This window comes from Gopherus evgoodei, chromosome 17, assembly GCF_007399415.2.
Source record: "Gopherus evgoodei ecotype Sinaloan lineage chromosome 17, rGopEvg1_v1.p, whole genome shotgun sequence".
Taxonomy (NCBI): Eukaryota; Metazoa; Chordata; order Testudines; family Testudinidae; genus Gopherus; species Gopherus evgoodei.
In genome coordinates this window covers 24,692,385-24,710,831 of record NC_044338.1, presented here as the reverse complement: position 1 = coordinate 24,710,831, position 18,447 = coordinate 24,692,385, and the positions used below count along the sequence as shown (strand labels likewise).

Genomic DNA, 18,447 nt, shown 5'->3' with positions numbered 1-18,447 from the left:
CTCTCCCCAGCCAGGGCAGTGCTGAGATCTGGGGGTGGGTTGTGATGGGGCCTATGGCATCCCTGGCTCCAGCACATGGCGAACACCCTGCCACAGGCTCCTGGGGACCGGCACCCACATGAGGTCGGGGGCTGGGCTCACGGCCAAGGGATCATGCTAGTCAGTGCTGTGCCATAAACAGCACCCCTGGGGCAGTGGAAGGGGAAGCAGCAAAGCAGCAGACACCCAACAGCCTGTCCAGGGGAGACCGGTGCTGGAGAGCTGCAAGCGTACGTGTGATAGGGCTGAGGAAATCTGGGGGAGGAGTGTCTTTGCCAGGCTGAATGGGCAGCTCCCAGGGGAACAGCAACTAGGCTGTAGGACCAAGGTACAGTCCTGGTGGAGCCCAAATCCCTCCTTTTCTGGAGAGGCTGAGCTCAGTGAGACCCACTGCTGGGGGCTTGTGTCAGACATGGCCCTGTGCCATGTGTACAGATGCCTGGGCACAACCCCGCTTGGGCAGCCAGCTGCCCTCGCGCGCCTGCCCTCACACGGAGCACAAGGCTGCGTCCTTTCCAGCAAACCTGTTGTTGGGCTTACAGGGCCCTGACTCCTGCTGGAGACCTGAGCACATGTCCTCAGCACTCTGGGATGCACAGTGCACAACCTAGGCCAACTCCACCCTGGCCCTCCTTCCTCTGATCTGCCTCTAACGGGGCCCCGGAGGGCAGTGTGTGGCACAGAGCACCTTCCCAAGGGGCATGAGGCACTAGCATGATCAGTGGCTGGGGCTAGGTGCTCAGCCAGGTCCATTAGAAGCCCAGGAGTCCCATGTGCCTGGTACTGCCCCAGAAGAGAGGGGGCAATTACAGGGCGAAGGTCATTCCCCGCATGGAGATGGCAGGCCCAAAACTGCCCGCCCAGCACTTTGTGCTGTGCCTGTCTGAGCTTGCGGAAGGAGCGGGGTTGGAGATGCGGAAAGGAAGGGAGAGCGGAGTCGCATCAGGGTCATGGGGCCTGGTTTCGGGAAGGCTGCAGGATGTGGTTAGCCACAGGCCACATGCAAGGTTAGAGCACGGGCATGAGGGACTCAGAGCCTACAATGAAAATAAACCTCCACCCAGACCGCCAGCGGGGTGTTAGCCTGTGTGATGGAGTAGGGACTGCCTGTGTGGGGGATGGGAGAGCTGGGGATGTCTTTAGGTGAGGGACAGGATTTTTAAGCCTGTAACCTGAGCCAGGTAGGGGGGAGAGGGTTAGCACCTGGGCCCGGGAAGCTGGACAAAGGAATCGGCCGGCTGGAGGAGGGGCAGTTCAGTTTCGGTTTTGGGCTGGGATGAGGGGAATTCAGGGGATCCTATGCTGGGATCCAAGCGCCCTAAACCCTGAGAAGGACTCGATTAGGGGGTCCTGGTTGGGCCTCCAAGCTCTGCTGTAACCTGCATTCCTGTTGTCCAATAAATCTTCTGTTTTACTGGCTGGCTGAGAGTCACTGTGAGTAGCAGGAAGAGGGGGGCAGGGCCGGACTCCCCCACACTCCATGACAGCCTGGCACTACCATGCTAGGCAGGGCCCGATCCCCCAGCACCACTCTTAAGCCAGGAGCCTCATTGGGATAAAGCTCACCGTGGTGATGGGGAATGGCTGCAGGAGTTAACATGGCACCCAGAGCACGAGGGACCTGGATTGGCCGAGCTGTGGGAAGGGACACACATGGGACCCAGAGCTGGGGGAGGGGACACACATGGGACCCAGGCCTGGGGGAGATTATACATGTTGGACTCAGTGCTGGCCAAACTGGGGAAGGAGACACGTGGACCCAGGGCTGGGGGAGGGGACACACATGGGACCCAGGGCTGGGGGAGACGACATGTGGGACCCAGAACTGGGGGAGGGGACACACATGGGACCCAGGCCTGGGGGAGATGACATGTGGGACCCAGGGCTGGGGGAGGAGACACACATGGGACCCAGGGCTGGGGGAGATTATACTTATTGGACTCAAGACTGGCTGAGCTGGTTACATCCCACTCAGCAGCGCATATGCTGACCCCACCAGCCTGTGGAATTGGAGGCTGCAGCTGGGGCTGCAGAGCTGGGTGATGTCTCCCTTCTGTTGTCCAGGGGCTTTCCACTCTGCTCAGGCTGCTGCAGGATGGCCTCGCCCCGAAGACCATGCTTGCCGTGGCTGGACAGATGGGTGAGGGAAGGAGGGTCCTGCCCTGCTGTAGGCGGTGGCTCCCCTGTGGCGTGGGAGGGTTTTCCTGTGTCCCTCTCCCTGTGTGCAGCACAGCTGGGCCCCTGGTATAGGGCTGCACGGAGCTGCCTCTTTCCTCTTTGCACCAGAAACGCCAGCATTTCACGATTGCTGCTGCCACATAGATCATGGGGAGTTAGGAACTCCCTTAGCCCCACCCCACTGCCCTGAGCCCCCAGAACCCACAAGGAAGAGCCAGGGGATGCTGATACCCCTTCATCTCAGCTAGAGGCAGAAAAATTGGAGAGCAAAACCCTGTCTCCCTCAGATATTCTGGAAGGCCCCCACCTCTGCCATCATCAGCATCCCCCAGCCCTGAGGAGATGCTGAAACGCCTGCAGTGGGCCTGTCCACATGGGCCGGGGGGTTAGGGAGGAGGAAAGGGCGAGGCTGCTTCTGAATTTGGGAAAGAAAGTTCTGTGGGGTGAGTAAGAAGCACAGAAAAGCCCAGGGTGTCTGGGGCCAGGTGTTACAGCTCCTGGTTATTGGAGGCTTGGAATGGCAGGGCACAGGCAGCTGTAGGAGCAACCTGCTGTGCCTGTATGAGCATAGGGCAGGTGGGCACAGTGCTCATCCAGTCTGGTTATGTGGGGCAGCAGCTGTCTCTGGCTGGCCTGGACTGTGTGGTTGGGAGCTAGGCACGGAGCCCTGCCACAAGTTGGGTTGTATCTGGCAGGACCTGGCCCAGCATGCCAGCTTCACCCCTTGCTTTAAGGAGTGTCTTCCCAGTTCCCAGCATCCCCACAGAGAGTCCCACCGCCACCCCCCCCCACGGGAAAGTAACACCCCATCCCACTGTGCTGGGCCAGGAGAGTGTGCAAAGCCCCAGCCGATGCAGCCTGGGAGGGAGGCACTTTGTGGGACTGATGGAGGGATGGTGCTGGGAAGGGGAGAGTGAGCCAAGCAGCCCTCACCTTGAGACCACTCCCAGCACCAGGGGCCACTCCCGGGCAGGAGACATGAAGGGGGCTGGTCCCCGGCAGGCAGGAGCCTGGAGAGTATGATACTGTAGCTGGGTTAAGGTGGGCTGGAGGCCTGCATGGCTTTAAATGTACGGAGCTGGGCTCTGACACAAGAGTCCCTCCCACGCCACAGGGGAGCCACCGCCTGCAGCAGGGCAGGACCCTCCTGTGGCCCCTTGCTGGGGTGCAGAGAGGAATGATTTTCCCCACATCAATTCTTGCACAACTGCCTAGGCTCATGATACATTTTCTCTGCACCAGGGTGGGCTGCTGCGGCAAGCAGGCTGTCAGACTGCTGTGAGGGCAAACCCTGTACCTGCCCAATGGGCTGGCTAGCATGAGCTTGGGCTGCCTCAGGAGGTAGTCCTGATCACCTGGAGGTAGGAGGTCACCATGTCTCTGCTTTGCCTTGCAGATCTATTCACCGGCCACCGCCCACTGCCTTCACAAATGCATCTGAGCTATCAAGAGCAGCCCTGCTTCACGTCCATGGCTGACACCCTATACAGCAGCAGCAGTACCCCACCTGCCAGCCACGGAGACCCACTGATGGCCTCCAGAGCCCTGCCTGCCAGCTATGTTGATGCCCCAATCCCGCCCAATGGCCACTTACAGGTGAGCAGGTCTTCAGGCAAGGATCACATCCTGGTCTGCTTCTCTCTGGCCCTGCGATTGCTCTGCCCTCTGTGTTTGCTTCACCGAGGCAATGGTGCCAGGCCCCTGTGCTGCTGCGCAGCGGGTTCTGTCCCCGTCTCCCCTGCTGTCTGTTATTCCTGTCCCTCTCAGTCCTGGTCCAATCCAGCAGTCCAGGGGCAAACGCTCTGTAATCTGCCTCTGTCTCTTTCAGTCTAGCAGCAACTGCTCCTCCCGGCTCAGCCTGCCTGGCTCCTTCCTCAGCCCTGATTTCCAGCCAGCCCCGCGGCCCGTGGACCCCCGCAGCGGCCTGTGCTCTGACCTCAAGCACAAGCCCCCGCTCCATTATGGGCTCCCCAGCAAGAGTCTCAGCATGGAGCCCTTCAGCCCTTCCTACTGCACCCCAGCAGCCCCCCCAGGAGCCTTCCTGCTGGGCCAGGACCCCCTGTACCCACCGGCTTCAGCACCGAGATCCAAATTCCATTACTCCAGCTCCATTACTGGCTCTTCACTCTCCACGCCATGCTTTACCCAGCACGCACCAGGCTTGAGCTACAGCGTGGACCTTCTGCCAACAGCATACCCTGCTCTGTCCAGTGCCCAGCCCCTGCCCCCAGTGATGCTGAGCGGCCCCAGGTTTGCCACCCCCAAAGAGCAGTTGCCGTCTGGGGGCAGCAGCCCAATGGTGAAGCCAGCCAGCCCCAAGACAAAGAGACCCATGGGACTCCCTGTGCCCTCTTCCGTGGCTGTGCCTAACCCCTGCCTGACCCAGCTCCTGACTGCAGGTAACAGGGTGGGGGATTGCTTTGGTGGGGTTGCCGTTTGCCACTGGCTGAGGGCATCTGACTGCCCCCATCTGGCCAGCTGACTTTATTCAGCTGGAGCGGGAAGCTGGTACTAGGCTGTTGGGCCGGAGGATTTTGGCAGATGGGCTGACTCTGCGTTCTAGAGAGGGGAAAGGGGGCTGATATCTAGGCATGGGCTGGTAGTGCCCCCGCTTTAGGCTCAATACTCATCTCATTCAATGCCACTCTCCTGCCACGCCATGCTCCATGGCACTGCGTTGCTGCAGGCACCTAGCCTCCTCTCTTCCCTCGCCTGCTGATCCACAGGCTGCCATGATGTGGAAAATGCATCTAGAGCAGGAGAGAGCTGGTGGGGGGGGAGTGGGAGCAGGAGGCCTGGTGGAGGAGGAGGAGTGCAGAGAAATGAGTCTGAGATGGTGGCTGAGCTGTAGGAGGAGTCACATTGGAGCTTGAGTTTGGGAATCGCTGCCTGCAGGAGGCACTAGGAGTGAGAGCCTTGAACCGCTGACCAAGGGCACAAGGTGCTAACAGGGCAATGGTGTCTCAGCAGGCAGGTGAGGCCGGGTGATCACAGCACCTGTATCTGAGGCTGCAGGGAACCCCACAAGGGCAAAGGGCTGTGGTGACTCCACCTCGGCTGGGAGGAGACCATTGGCGACCCTGGTGAGGGCAGGATGGGTGCAGTTGTCCACAGGGTGCTGTGAGTGCCCAGCTGTGGGGCAGGATCTGAACCCTGGGGCCAATGCTAGTCACACAGATTGAGAGATTGATTAGCACTGCCATTTCACCCCCTGGGATTGTTCACCTCCCAGTGCAGTGCCCTGCCCCCAGAGCCCATGATAGTGACCACCCTCTTGGGAGAGCCAGGGGACCTGCATGCTGAGCAGTATGGGAGGAGCTGCCCTGCCCCAGGCCGGGAACCTAGAAGAGAGGAGGAACTCAATGGCTGCAGTACCTCAGCAGGCACAGTCTGGGCCAGACATTCATAAGAACATAAGAGTGACCATGCTGGGTCCGACCAAAGCTCCATCTAGCCCAGTGTCCTGTCTTCCAACAGTGGCCAATGCCAGGTGCCCCAGAGGGAATGAACAGAACAAGTCACCATCAAGTGATCCATCGCGTCGCCCATTCCCAGCTTCTGGCAAACAGAGGCTAGAGACACCATCCCTGCCCATCCTGGCTAATAGCCCTTGATGGACGTAAGAACATAAGAATGGATATACTGGGTCAAAACAAAGGTCTGTCTAGCCCAGTATCCTGTCTACTGACAGTGGCCAAAGCCAGGTGCCCCAGAGGGAGTGAACCTAACAGGCAATGATCAAGTGATCTCTCTCCTGCCATCCATCTCCACCCTCTGACAAACAGAGGCTAGGGACACCATTCCTTACCCATCCTGGCTAGTAGCCATTAACAGACTTAACCTCCATGAATTTATCCAGTTCTCTTTTAAACACTGTTATAGTCCTAGCCTTCACAACCCCCTCAGGCAAGGAGTTCCACAAGTTGACTGTGCGCTTTGTGAAGAAGAACTTCCTTTTATTTGTTTTAAACCTGCTGCCCATTAATTTCATTTGGTGGCCCCTAGTTCATGTATTATGGGAACAAGTAAATAACCTTTCCTTATTTACTTTCTCCACATCACTCGTGATTTTATATACCTCTATCATATCCCCCTTTAGTCTCCTCTTTTCCAAGCTGAAAAGTCCTAGCCTCTTTAATCCCTCCTCATACGGGACCCATTCCAAACCCCTAATCATTTTAGTTGCCCTTCTCTGAACCTTTTCTAATGCCAGTATATCTTTTTTGAGATGAGAAGACCACATCTGTATTCAAGATCTGGGCGTACCATGGATTTATATAAGGGCAATAAGATATTCTCCATCTTATTCTCTATCCCCTTTTTAATGATTCCTAATATCCTGTTCGCTTTTTTGACCGCTGCTGCACACTGCTTGGATGTCTTCAGAGAACTATCCATGATGACTCCAAGATCTTTTTCCTGATTCGTTGTAGATAAATTAGTCCCCATCATATTGTATGTATAGTTGGGGTTATTTTTTCCAGTGTGCATTACTTTACATTTATCCACATTAAATTTCATTTGCTATTTTGTTGCCCAATCGCTTAGTTTTGTGAGACCTTTTTTAAGTTCTTCACAGTCTGCTTTGGTCTTAACTATCTTGAGCAGTTTAGTATCATCTGCAAACTTTGCCACCGCACATTTTACCCCTTTCTCCAGATCATTTATGAATAAGTTGAATAGGATTGGTCCTAGGACTGACCCTTGGGGAACACCACTAGTTACCCCTACCCATCCTGAGAATTTATCATTTATTCCTACGCTTTGTTCCCTGTCTTTTAACCAGCTCTCAGTCCATGAAAGGACCTTCCCTTTTATCCCATGACAACTTAATTTACATAAGAGACTTTGGTGAGGGACCTTGTCAAAAGCTTTCTGAAAATCTAAGGTCACTATGTCCACTGGATTCCCCTTTTCCACATGTTTGTTGACTTTTTCAAATAACTCAGATTAGTAAGGCATGATTTCCCTTCACAGAAACCATGTTGACTTTTGCCCAACAATTTATGTTCTTCTATGTGTCTGACAATTTTATTCCTTACTATTGTTTCAACTAATTTGTCCGTAACTGACGTTAGATTTACCGGTCTGTAATTGCCAGGATCCCCTCTAAAGCCTTTTTTAAATATTGGCTTTACATTCGCTATCTTCCAATCATTGGGTATAGAATCTGATTTAAAGGACAGGTTACAAACCATAGTTAATAGTTCCTCAACTTCACATCTGAGCTCTCAGAACTGTTGGGTGAATGCCTTCTGGTCCCAGTGACTTGTTATTGTTAAGTTTATCAATTAATTCCAAAACCTCCTCTAGTGACAACTCAATCTGTGACAATTCCTCAGATTTGTCTCCTACAAAAGCCGGCTCAGGTTTGGGACTCTCCCTGACATCCTCAGCCATGAAGACTGAAGCAAAGAATCTATTTAGTTTCTGCGCAATGACTTTATCGTCTTTAAGTGCTCCTTTTGTATCTCGATCGTACAGGGGCTCCACTGGTTGTTTAGCAGGCTTCCTGCTTCTGATGTACTTAAAAAACATTTTGTTATTACCTTTGGAGTTTTTGGCTAGCTGTTCTTCAGACTCCTCTTTGGCTTTTCTTATTACATTTTTACATTTAATTGGCAGTGTTTATGCTCCTTTCTATTGACCTCACTAGGATCTGACTTCCACTTTTTAAAAGATGCCTTTTTATCTCTCACTGCTTCTTTTACATGTTTGTTAAGCCACAGTGGCTCTTTTTTAGTTCTTCTACTGTGTTTTTTAGTTTGGGGTATACATTTAAGTTGGGCCTTTATTATGGTGTCTTTGAAAAGCGCCCATGCGGAATGCAGGGATTTCACTGTAGTCACTGTACCTTTTAATTTCTGTTTAACTAACCCCCTCATTTTTGCATAGTTCCCCTTTCTGAAATTAAATGCCACAGTATTGGGCTGTTGAGATGTTCTTCCCACCACAGGGATGTTAATGTTATTATAATATGGTCACTATATCCAAGCGGTCCTGTTATAGTTACCTCTTGGACCAAATCCTGCGCTCCACTCAGGACTAAATTGAGAGTTGCCTCTCCGCTTGTGAGTTCCTGTACCAGCTGCTCCAAGAAGCAGTCTTTTAAAGTATCGAGAAATTTTGTCTCTGCATTTCGTCCTGAGGTGACATGTTCCCAGTCAATATGGGGATAATTGAAATCCCCCACTATTATTGGGTTCTTAATTTTGATAGCCTCTCTAATTTCCCTTAGCATTTCATCATCACTATTACTGTCCTGGTCAGGTGGTCGATAATAGATCCCTAATGTTATATTTTTATTAGAGCATGAAATTACTATCCACAGAGATTCTATGGAACATGTGGATTCACTTAAGATTTTTACTTCATTTAATTCTACATTTTTTTTCACATATAGTGCCACTTCCTCCCACATGATCTGTTCTGTCTTTCCGATGTATTTTGCACCATGGAATGATTGTGTCCCAACTGATTGTCCTCAGTCCACCAGGTTTCTGTGATGCCTATTATGTCAAATCTTCCTTTAACATGAGGCACTCTAGTTCACCCATCTTATTATTTAGATTTCTAGCATTTCTGTAAAAGTACTTTAAAAACTTGTCTCTGTTTATTTGTCTGCCCCTTTCTGATGTATCCGATTCTTTTTTATTTGAATGTTTCTTGTCTGATCTGGCCCTTACATTATCCTCTTCCATCCTCTCCTCCTGACTAAAACCTAGAGAATCTCTGTCAATAGACTCCTCTAAGAGAAGCCTCTGTCCAATCCACATGCTCCTCTGCAGCGTTCGGCTTTCCCCCATCTCCTAGTTTAAAAACTGCTCTGCGACCTTTTTAATGTTAAGTGCCAGCAGTCTGGTTCCACTTTGGTTTAGGTGGAGCCCATCTGTCCTATATAGGCTCCCCCCATCCCAAAAGTTTCCCCAGTTCCTAATGAACGTAAACCCCTCCCCTCTACACCATCGTCTCATCCACGCATTGAGACTCTGAAGCTCTGCCTGCCTACCTGGCCCTGCGCGTGGAACTGGGAACATTTCTCACCATAGAGATCCTGGATTTCAGTCTCTTCCCTAGCAGCCTAAATTTGGCCTCCAGGACGTCTCTCCTACCCTTCCCTATGTCATTGGTACCTACATGTACCACGACCACTGGCTTCTCCCCAGCACTACACAAGTCTGTCTAGATGCCTTGAGAGATCCGCAACCTTCACACCAGGCAGGCAAGTCACCATGCGGTTCTCCTGGTCATCACAAACCCAGCTATCTACGTTTCTAATGATCGAATCTCCCATTACTAACACCTGCCTTTCCTAGTGACTGGAGTTCCCTCCCCCGGAGAGGTAACCTTAGTGTGAGAGGACACCCTAACACAGGGGTCGGCAACCTAGGGCATGTGAGCCAATTTTGAGCGGCATGCTGCTGTCTGCTGTGGTCCTGGCCCCCACCCCCACTCAGCCCCCCTGCCCACCGCTCTCCTTTGGGGGGGCAGGAGGCAGAAACTTGGTTCTGCAGCAGCCAAGCTTCCCCTTTCCCCAGCGTGGTGCTCTCCTGCCCCCCCTTCTTCCCTGCGCCAATCAGCTGATGGCCCTAGCGAGAAGGGGAGGGAAGGGGAAGAGCGGCAGCGTGAACACAGCTCCGTAGAGGAGACAGAGAGAGGTAGGGACGGGGCCTTGGGGAAGGGGGCGGAACAGGGCACATCCCTTCCAGCCCCCTGTCCTGAGCTGCTCAGGGCAGGGAGCTGGGAGCACCCCCATGAGCCAGGAACCCCAGCCCTCTGCCCTGAACCCCCCCACACTCAGCCCTCTGCCCTGCACCCCCCATGCTCCCAGCCCTCTGCCCTGAACCTTGCACCCACACACACACCCAGCCTTCTGCCCTGCACCCCCCAGCCCTCTGCCCTGAACCCCCCCACACTCAGCCTTCTGCCGTGCACCTCCCACACTCCCAGACCTCTGCCCTGACCCCCCCGCACACTCAGCCCTATGCCCTGCACCCCCATGCCCCCAGCCCTCTGCCCTGAACCTTGCACCTACACACACACCCAGCCCTCTGCCCTGAACCCCCCCACACTCAGCCCTATGCCCTGCACCTCCCATACCCCCAGCCCTCTGCCCTGACCCCCCTGCACTCAGCCCTATGCCCTGCGCGCCCTATGCCCCCAGCCCTCTGCCCTGAACCTTGGACCCACACACACACCTAGCCTTCTGCCCTGCACCCCCCAGCCCTCTGCCCTGAACCCCCCACACACTCAGTCTTCTGCCCTGCATCTCCCACACCCCTAGCCCTCTGCCCTGACCCCCCCACACACTCAGCCCTATGCCCTGCACCCCCATGCCACCAGCCCTCTGCCCTGAACCTTGGACCCACACACACAAACAGCCTTCTGCCCTGAACCCCCCAGCCCTCTGCCCTGAACCCCCCGCACACACACAGCCTTCTGCCCTGCACCTCCCACACCTCCAGCCCTCTGCCCTGACCCCCCACACACACTCAGCCTTCTGCCCTGCACCTCCCACACCCCCAGCCCTCTGCCCTGACCCCCCCCACACACTCAGCCCTATGCCCTGCACCCCCCATGCCTCCAGCCCTCTGCCCTGAACTTTGGACCCACACACACACCCAGTCTTCTGCCCTGCATCCCCCAGCCCTCTGCCCTGACCCCCCCACACACTCAGCCCTATGCCCTGCACCCCCATGCCACCAGCCCTCTGCCCTGAACCTTGGACCCACACACACACCCAGCCTTCTGCCCTGCACCCCCCAGCCCTCTGCCCTGAACCCCCCCACACTCAGCCCTATGCCCTGCACCTCCCATACCCCCAGCCCTCTGCCCTGAACCTTGGACACACACACACACACACCGCCTTCTGCCCTGCACCCCCCAGCCCTCTGCCCTGACCCCCCTACACTCAGCCCTATGCCCTGCGCTCCCCATGCCCCCAGCCCTCTGCCCTGAACCTTGGACCCACACACACACCCAGCCTTCTGCCCTGCACCCCCCAGCCCTCTGCCCTGACCCCCCCCCACACTCAGTCTTCTGCCCTGCACCCCCATACCCCCAGCCCTTTGCCCTGAACCTTGAACCCACACACAGACCCAGCCTTCTGCCCTGATCCCTGAACCCCACCACCCCAGCCTTCTGTCCTGAACCCGCTCCCCCAGTCCTCTGCCCTGACCCCTGAAACCATCTCTGCCCCTAAGTCTGGGGTCCCAGCCGCAGGCCCTGCTCAGCCCGCTGCCGGCCTAGGTGAACAGAACCCCAGGCTGGCAGCGAGCTGAGCAGGCTGGCGGCGTAAGATCAGCATTTTAATTTAATTTTAAATGACACTTCTTAACATTCTGAAAATCTTGTTTACTTTACTTACAATAGTTTAGTTATATAATATAGACTTCTAGAAAGAGACCTTCTAAAAATGTTAAAATGTATTACCAGCACTTGAAACCTTAAATTAGAGTGAATAAATGAAGACTCGACATAGCACTTCTGAAAGGTTGCCGACCCCTGGCCTAACACCATCTGGAAGGAGGGTCCCAACTATGGGAAGGTTTCCCTCTGCTCCCATTGATTGCTCTGCTTCCCTGGGCCTTTCATCCTCCTCGACAGCGCAGGGGCTGTCTGACCGGAGGTGGGACAATTCCAGTGTCCTGGAAAGCCTCATCAACATACCTCTCTGCCTCTCTTAGCTCCTCCAGTTCCCCACCCTGGCCTCCAAAGCCGTACGTGGTCTGTGAGGGCCAGGAGCTCCTTGCACCGACAGCACACATACGCCACCCGCCCACAGGGCAGGTAATCTTACATGCTGCACTCAGCACAATAAACTGGATAGCCCCCACTCTGCCGCTGGGCTTCTGCCTGCATTGTCTCCTACAGCTACCTAAGTTAATGAAAGGGTTTTGTTTAAATCGAGAAGTTTTGAATATAGTTTAGTTTACAGGTTTTAAAGAATGGCAAGTGAACCTTGCCCCCTTCCCACTCCCCTTCCAAAGTCCTTTGTGAAAGTCCCTGTTAGCAGTCCTGCTCCTCCATGAATTTATCTAGTTCTTTTTTGAACCCTGTTATAGTTTTGGCCTTCACAACATCCTCTGGCAAAGAGTTCCACGCACTGGTAATCTGTGTGAAGAAATACTTCCTTTCGTTTTTTTTAAACCTGCTACCAGCTCCATGCTGAGCCTTGAGGTCTGCAGCCAGTGTCAATGTGAGCACATGACAAGCTCTGTCCAGCGTGGGGAGGGATCACACAATGCAACATTTGGTGATCACGTCAAACCTCTCGCCAGCCCTGCTTTGCCTGGATGCAGGGCCGGCTTTAGGAAGTACGGGGCCCAATTCGAACAGTTTTGACAGGGCCCTGGCAGGGATGACTTAAAAAAAAAACAACACGTAAAAAAGCACGTGGGGCTTGTACTCACCAGGCAGTGCTTTGAGACTTTGGCGGCGGGTCCTGCACTCGCCCCAGGTCTTCGGCGGCACTGAAGGACCTGCCGCCGAAGTGCCGCCGAAGACCCGGAGCGCCGCCAGGTGAGTATAAATTTTAAAAGCGCCTCTAGCCAGGGAAGGGATTCTCACTGGGCACAGGGCCCAATTCGGGGGAATTGGTGGAATAGGCCTAAAGCCGGCCCTGCCTGGATGCTGTGCCTTATTCCACTGATAAACCCTGCGGTTTCCTGGCCTGTATCTCTGTCTCTGTAACACCAGGTACCCTGGTCCCAGGAGTCCCTGTGAGTAGGTCAGCACAGTCCAGATCAGCTGTGGAGTGTCAGCACTCAGCCCCCGTCCAGTCCCTGTTTGGCTTGATTTGCAAAGAAACAAAGGCTGGAACCTTCATTCCAGCCCCACCCTAATCCCCAGGCTTGGCCAGCCCCTGCAGCATCTCCTTGGGGCTGCTGGGCCTGGACCATCTGCCCTGAGAACCAGGAGGCGGCGGCAGCAGTAAGTCCGCATCTCCCTCCAAGGCTTCCTTGTGCTGGTCACTCACTCTGGTGGGAGGGGATGTCGTAGAGCCCCAGTCTGGCTCTCTCTCGTGCTGCGTCCTCACCTTCTGCTGCCTTCTGTCTTGCAGCTAAACCAGAGCTGGCCCTGGACCCTCCGTCCATTCCCAGTACCACCCTTATCCCCACGTCGCCAGCCTCCCCGGTAAGAGCTTACCAGCAACACCCTCTGCAGGGCAGCCGAGGGCATCGGCCTTTCACCGCCGCGTGCTGGGTTCAGACATGGGCTCTGGCAAGCAGCAATGGGCAGGGGATGGCAGTGAGATCACCAGTCGCTTCTGTGGGTGCCTCAGTCCTAACAACAGGCAGGGCTGGACCAGCAGGGGGTGTCTCAGGGCAGGAGCGAGGTGCACTTGTGGAGCTGGGGGGCATTGGGGCTGGATGAGTAGGGGTGGGTCAGGGCACGAGCAAGGAGCATTGATGGAGCTTGGGGGCATTGGGGCTGGACGAGTAGGGGGTGGGTCGTCAGGGCACAAGCAAGGAGCATTGGTGGAGCTTGGGGGCATTGGGGCTGGACGAGTAGGGGTGGGTCAGGGCAGGAGTGAGGAGCATTGATGGAGCTGGGGGGCATTGGGGCTGGACTAACAGGGTACATCAGATCATAGATCACAGAAATGTAGGGCATGAAGGCACCTCAAGACATTGTCTAGTCTGTCCCCTGCACTGAGGGGGGTTGTCTAGACCATCCCTGACAGATGTTTGTCTAACCTGCTCTTAAAAGTTCCAGCGATGGAGATTCCACAACCTCCCTAGGTAATTTGTTCCCGTGCTTAACCACCTTGATAATCAGGAAGTTCTTCCTAGTGTCCAACCTAAACCTCACTTGCTGCAATTTAATCCTATTGCTTCTTGTCCTTTCTTCAGTGGCTAAGGAGAACAATTTATCACCCTCCAACTTATAACAACCTTTAATGTACCTGAAGACTGTTATCACATCTCCCATTCCCAGATCTGAAGAAGAGCTGTGTGTGGCTCGAAAGCTTGTCCCTCTCACCAACAGAAGTTGGTCCAATAACAGATATTACCTCACCCGCCTTGTTTCATCATATCCCCCCCCAGTTTTCTCTTCTCCATACTAAACAGACCCAGTTTTTTCAATCTTCCCTCATAGGTCATATTTTCTAGACCTTTATTCATTTTTGTTACTCTTCTCTGGACTCTCTCCAGTTTGTCCACATCTTTTCTAAAGTATGGTGCTCAGAACTGGAACAATACTTCAGCTGAGGACTAATCAATGCAGAGTAGAGTGAAAAAATTATTTCTTGTATCTTGCTTACGACACTCCAGCGAATACAGCACAACTGAATGTTCGCTTTTTTTACAACAGTGTTACATTGTTGACCCATGTTCAGTTTGTGATCCACGATAACCCCCAGATCCTTTTCTGCAGTATTCCTTCCTAGGCAGTCATTTCCCATTTTGTATTTGTGCAGTTGTTTATTCCTTCCTAAGTGGAGCACTTTGCATTTGTCCTTTTTGAATTTTCTCCTCTTTACTTTAGACCATTTCTCCAGTTTGTCCAGATCATTTTGAATTATAATCCTACCCTCCAAAGCACTTGCAATCCCTCCCATCTTAGTATCATTTGCAAACTTTGTAAGTGTACTCTCTATGCCATTATTTAAATCATTTGTGAAGATATTGAATAGAATTGGAACGAGAATAGATCCTTGCAGGACCCCACTCGCTATGCCCTTCCAGCTCGATTGTGAGCCATTGATAACCACTCTCTATGCACAGTTTTGGAGCCAGTTGTGCACCCACGATATAGTAGATTCATCTAGGTTGTAATTCCCTATTTATTTATGAGGTCATGTAAGATGGTATCAGAAGCCTTACTAAAGTCAAGATATACCACATCTATCGTTTCCTTCATCCACAAGTCTTGTTACCATGTCAAAGAAGGATATTATATTGATTTGACATGATTTGTTCTTGACAAATCCATGTTGACTGTTGCTTATCATCTTATCTTCTAGGTGCTTAACAAATTGATTGATTATTACTCCATTATCTGTCCGGGTTCAGAAGTTAAGCTGACTGATCTGTATTTCCCTGGATTTCCTTATTTGCCTTTTTATAGACAGATACTATATTTGCCCTTTCCTGTCCTCTGGGATCTCTGTCGTCCTCCATGAGTTCTCAAATATAATTGTTAATGGCTCAAAGATCTCTTCAGTCAGTTCTTTGAGTATTCTAGGATGTATTTCATCAAGTTTGAAGACCTCTAACTTGTCTAAGTAATTCTTAGCTTGTTCTTTTCCTGTTTTAGCCTCAGATCCTGCCCCATTTACACGAATGTTCTCTATGTTAGTTGTCCAATCATTGCTAACTTTTTTGGTGAAAACTGAAATAAAAAAGGCATTTAACACTTCAGCCAATGCTGCACTTTCTGTTATTGTCTTTCCCTCCTGATTTAATAATGGGCCTCTTCACCTGGTCTTCCTCTTACTTCTCATGTGTTTGTAAAATACTTTCCTGTTACCCTTTATGTCTCTAGCTAGTTTAATCTTATTTTGTACGTTTACCTTTCTAATTTTGTCCCCACATGCTTGTGTTGTTTGTTTATATTCATCCTTTGTAATTTTACCTAGCTTCCACTTCTTGTATGACACTTTTGAGTTTCAGGTCATTGAAGATCTCCTGGTTAAGCCAGGATGGCCTCTGATATTTCCTACCTTTCCTACGCAGTGGAATAGTTGGCTCTTGTGCCCCTTAATGATGTCTCCCTGAAAAACTGCCAACTCTCCTGAACTCTTTTTTTCTTTAAACTGGCTTCCCATGGGATCTAACCTACTGATTCTCTGAGTCTGGTAAAGTCTCTGCCATCTCAAAGTCCATGGTCTTTATTCTCTGGTTTTCCCCTCCCTCCTCCCATTCCTTAGAACCACAAACTCTGTCATTTCATGCTCACCTTCACCCAAGCTGCCTTCCACCTTCAGAGTCTCAGCTAGTTCCTCCCGGTTTGTCAGAATCAAATCCAGAAGACCCTCTCCCCTAGTCGCTTTCTCCACCTTCTGTAATAAAAAGTTGTCTCCAATGCATCCCAAGAACTTGTTGGATAATCTGTGCCCTGCTGTGTTATTTTCCCCAACAGATATCTGAGTAGTTGAAGTCCCCCATCATCACCAAGTTCTGTGCTTTGGATTTTGTTAGTTGTGTAAAAACCAGTCTCATCCACCTCTTCTTCCTGGTGAGGTGCTCCATAATAGGCCCCCTACCATGACATCACTCTTGTTTTTTACCCTTTATCCTTTCTCAGAGACTTTCAATAGGTCTGCCTCCCACTGTTGTCTCTGCAAGTGTAGATATCTTTGATATACAAGGCAACTCCTCCTCCCCTGCCTGGCCTTCCTGAACAAGCTGTACCTTTCTGTACCAGTATTCCGGTCATGTGAACGATCCCACCAAGTGTCTGTGATGCCAGTTCTGTTCTATTTATGATTATTCACTAGTATTTCTAGTTCTTCCTGTTTGTTCCCCATACTTCTTGTATTAGTGTACAGACATCGGAGATATTTATTACGTTTCTCCTCTATATTCCCTCTGGTTTCTCCTTTGTCCATGCTATGATTTTCCATGTTCCCCCCAGATTCAGATCCTTCACCCAAGTCTCCATGTTCTAGACCAGGGGGAGGCAACCTATGGCACGCGTGCCAAAAGCAGCACATGAGCTGATTTTCAGTGGCACTCACAGTGCCTGGGTTCTGGCCATCGGTCCGGGGGGCTCTGCATTTTAAATGAAGCTTCTTAAACATTTTAAAAACCTTATTTACTTTACATACAACAATAGTTTAGTTATATATTACAGACTTATAGAAAGAGACCTTCTAAAAACGTTAAAATGAATTACTGGCATGCGAAACCTTAAATTAGAGTGAATAAATGAAGACTCGGCACACCACTTCGGAAAGGTTGCCTACCCCTGTTCTAGACTTACCTGTGGGCTTTTGTCTGCTACCCCTGTTGGACCTAGTTTAAAGCCCCCTCACTAGCTTAGCCAGTCTGTGTCTGAAGACACTTTTCCCCTTCCAAGGCAGGTGGACCCCATCTCTGCTCATCAGCTCTTCTCGCAACAGGATTCCATGGTCAAGGAAACCAAAGTGACTGGTGACACCATCAGGGCAGGAGCGAGGGGCATCGGTGGAGCAGGGGGAAGTTGGGGCTGGATGAGCAGGGGATGGGTCAGGGTGGGAGCAAAGAGCATCAGAGGAGCAAGGGGGCATTAGGGACTGGACGAACAGGGGGTGTACCAGGGCAGGAGCAACGGGTATCAGCAGAGCTTGGGGAGGAACTGGGGACTAGACAAACAAGGGGTGTACCAGCACAGGAGCGAGGGGCACTGGCAGAGCTCGGGGGACAGTCAGGATGATATTTTATGCCCTGTATTTCCAAGTGGAGAACATTTCCTGAGGTTAAAGAAAATTCCTTTTCCCCCCATGCCTGGCTCAGGGCTGGCAAGGGGTCCCTTGGCTGCCAAGAGGGCTGCCTCACATGAGAGGGTCTGTCCAGTCTCTGGGAGCCCCAGGGCTCATGCCATGTTGCTGTAACCTTGTGAGAAATTAGGGGCCCTTCCTTCTCCCCATCCCCTTAGGTGTAGTTTGACTGTGATCCTTGCGGGCAGTGACCAGCTCTCCTCGTCTACTAGAGTCAAACTGCTGTAGGTACTTCAGTGACTGTCTCCTGTGTGCTGGCTGGGGAAAGGCCCTGGTCCCTTCTCGGCCTTGGCCTCCTGGGTCACGGGGCTGAGACTTTGAGCTGGGGAGCCCAAAGTGCAAACTCCTTCTCTCCGGCTTCTCTCTTTGCAGGCAGGGGGCCTTGCTGAAGTCCCCTCTAGCTTCCTGCCCCGCATGGCCCAGCTGAGTCCGGGGCTGTCTCCTGCCTCCAGCCCTTCGCAGTCTGTCCCCATCACACTGGCTGTGGTACAGCCAGGATCCCTGCTTGTCCCCAAGACGGAGCAGCTTTCCCCCACATCGGCCTGTGGTGAGCGGGACAGCGTCTCTGACACCTCCTCTTTGATTACTAGAGAGAACAAACACCCCTGCAGGTGATGCAGGCTCAACAGCCTTTCAGTGGGGGAAATCCACCTGAAGGCGGCTCCCCTGCTCCATATTGCCAGAGCCAAGCAGTCTGCTGGTGCTTCCCCCCGAGATCCTCTTGAAGAGCCACCCCACCCCTCAGTTCTGTTTGTTAACAGAAGAGATGGATGGGCGGGTGCTGACAATACAGAGCGATTGGG

General features: G+C 52.6%; 1 protein-coding gene across 1 annotated transcript in view; it reads left to right on the top strand.

Moving 5' to 3' along the window:
* Positions 1 to 18,447, top strand: part of MLXIPL (MLX interacting protein like) — a 60,634-nt gene that overhangs the window by 32,228 nt on the left and 9,959 nt on the right. The window contains exons 8-11 of the mRNA XM_030536596.1: positions 3,614 to 3,813; positions 4,046 to 4,616; positions 13,280 to 13,353; positions 18,017 to 18,191. Coding sequence (XP_030392456.1) covers positions 3,614 to 3,813; positions 4,046 to 4,616; positions 13,280 to 13,353; positions 18,017 to 18,191 — 1,020 coding nt within the window. The remainder of the gene's footprint in view (positions 1 to 3,613; positions 3,814 to 4,045; positions 4,617 to 13,279; positions 13,354 to 18,016; positions 18,192 to 18,447) is intronic.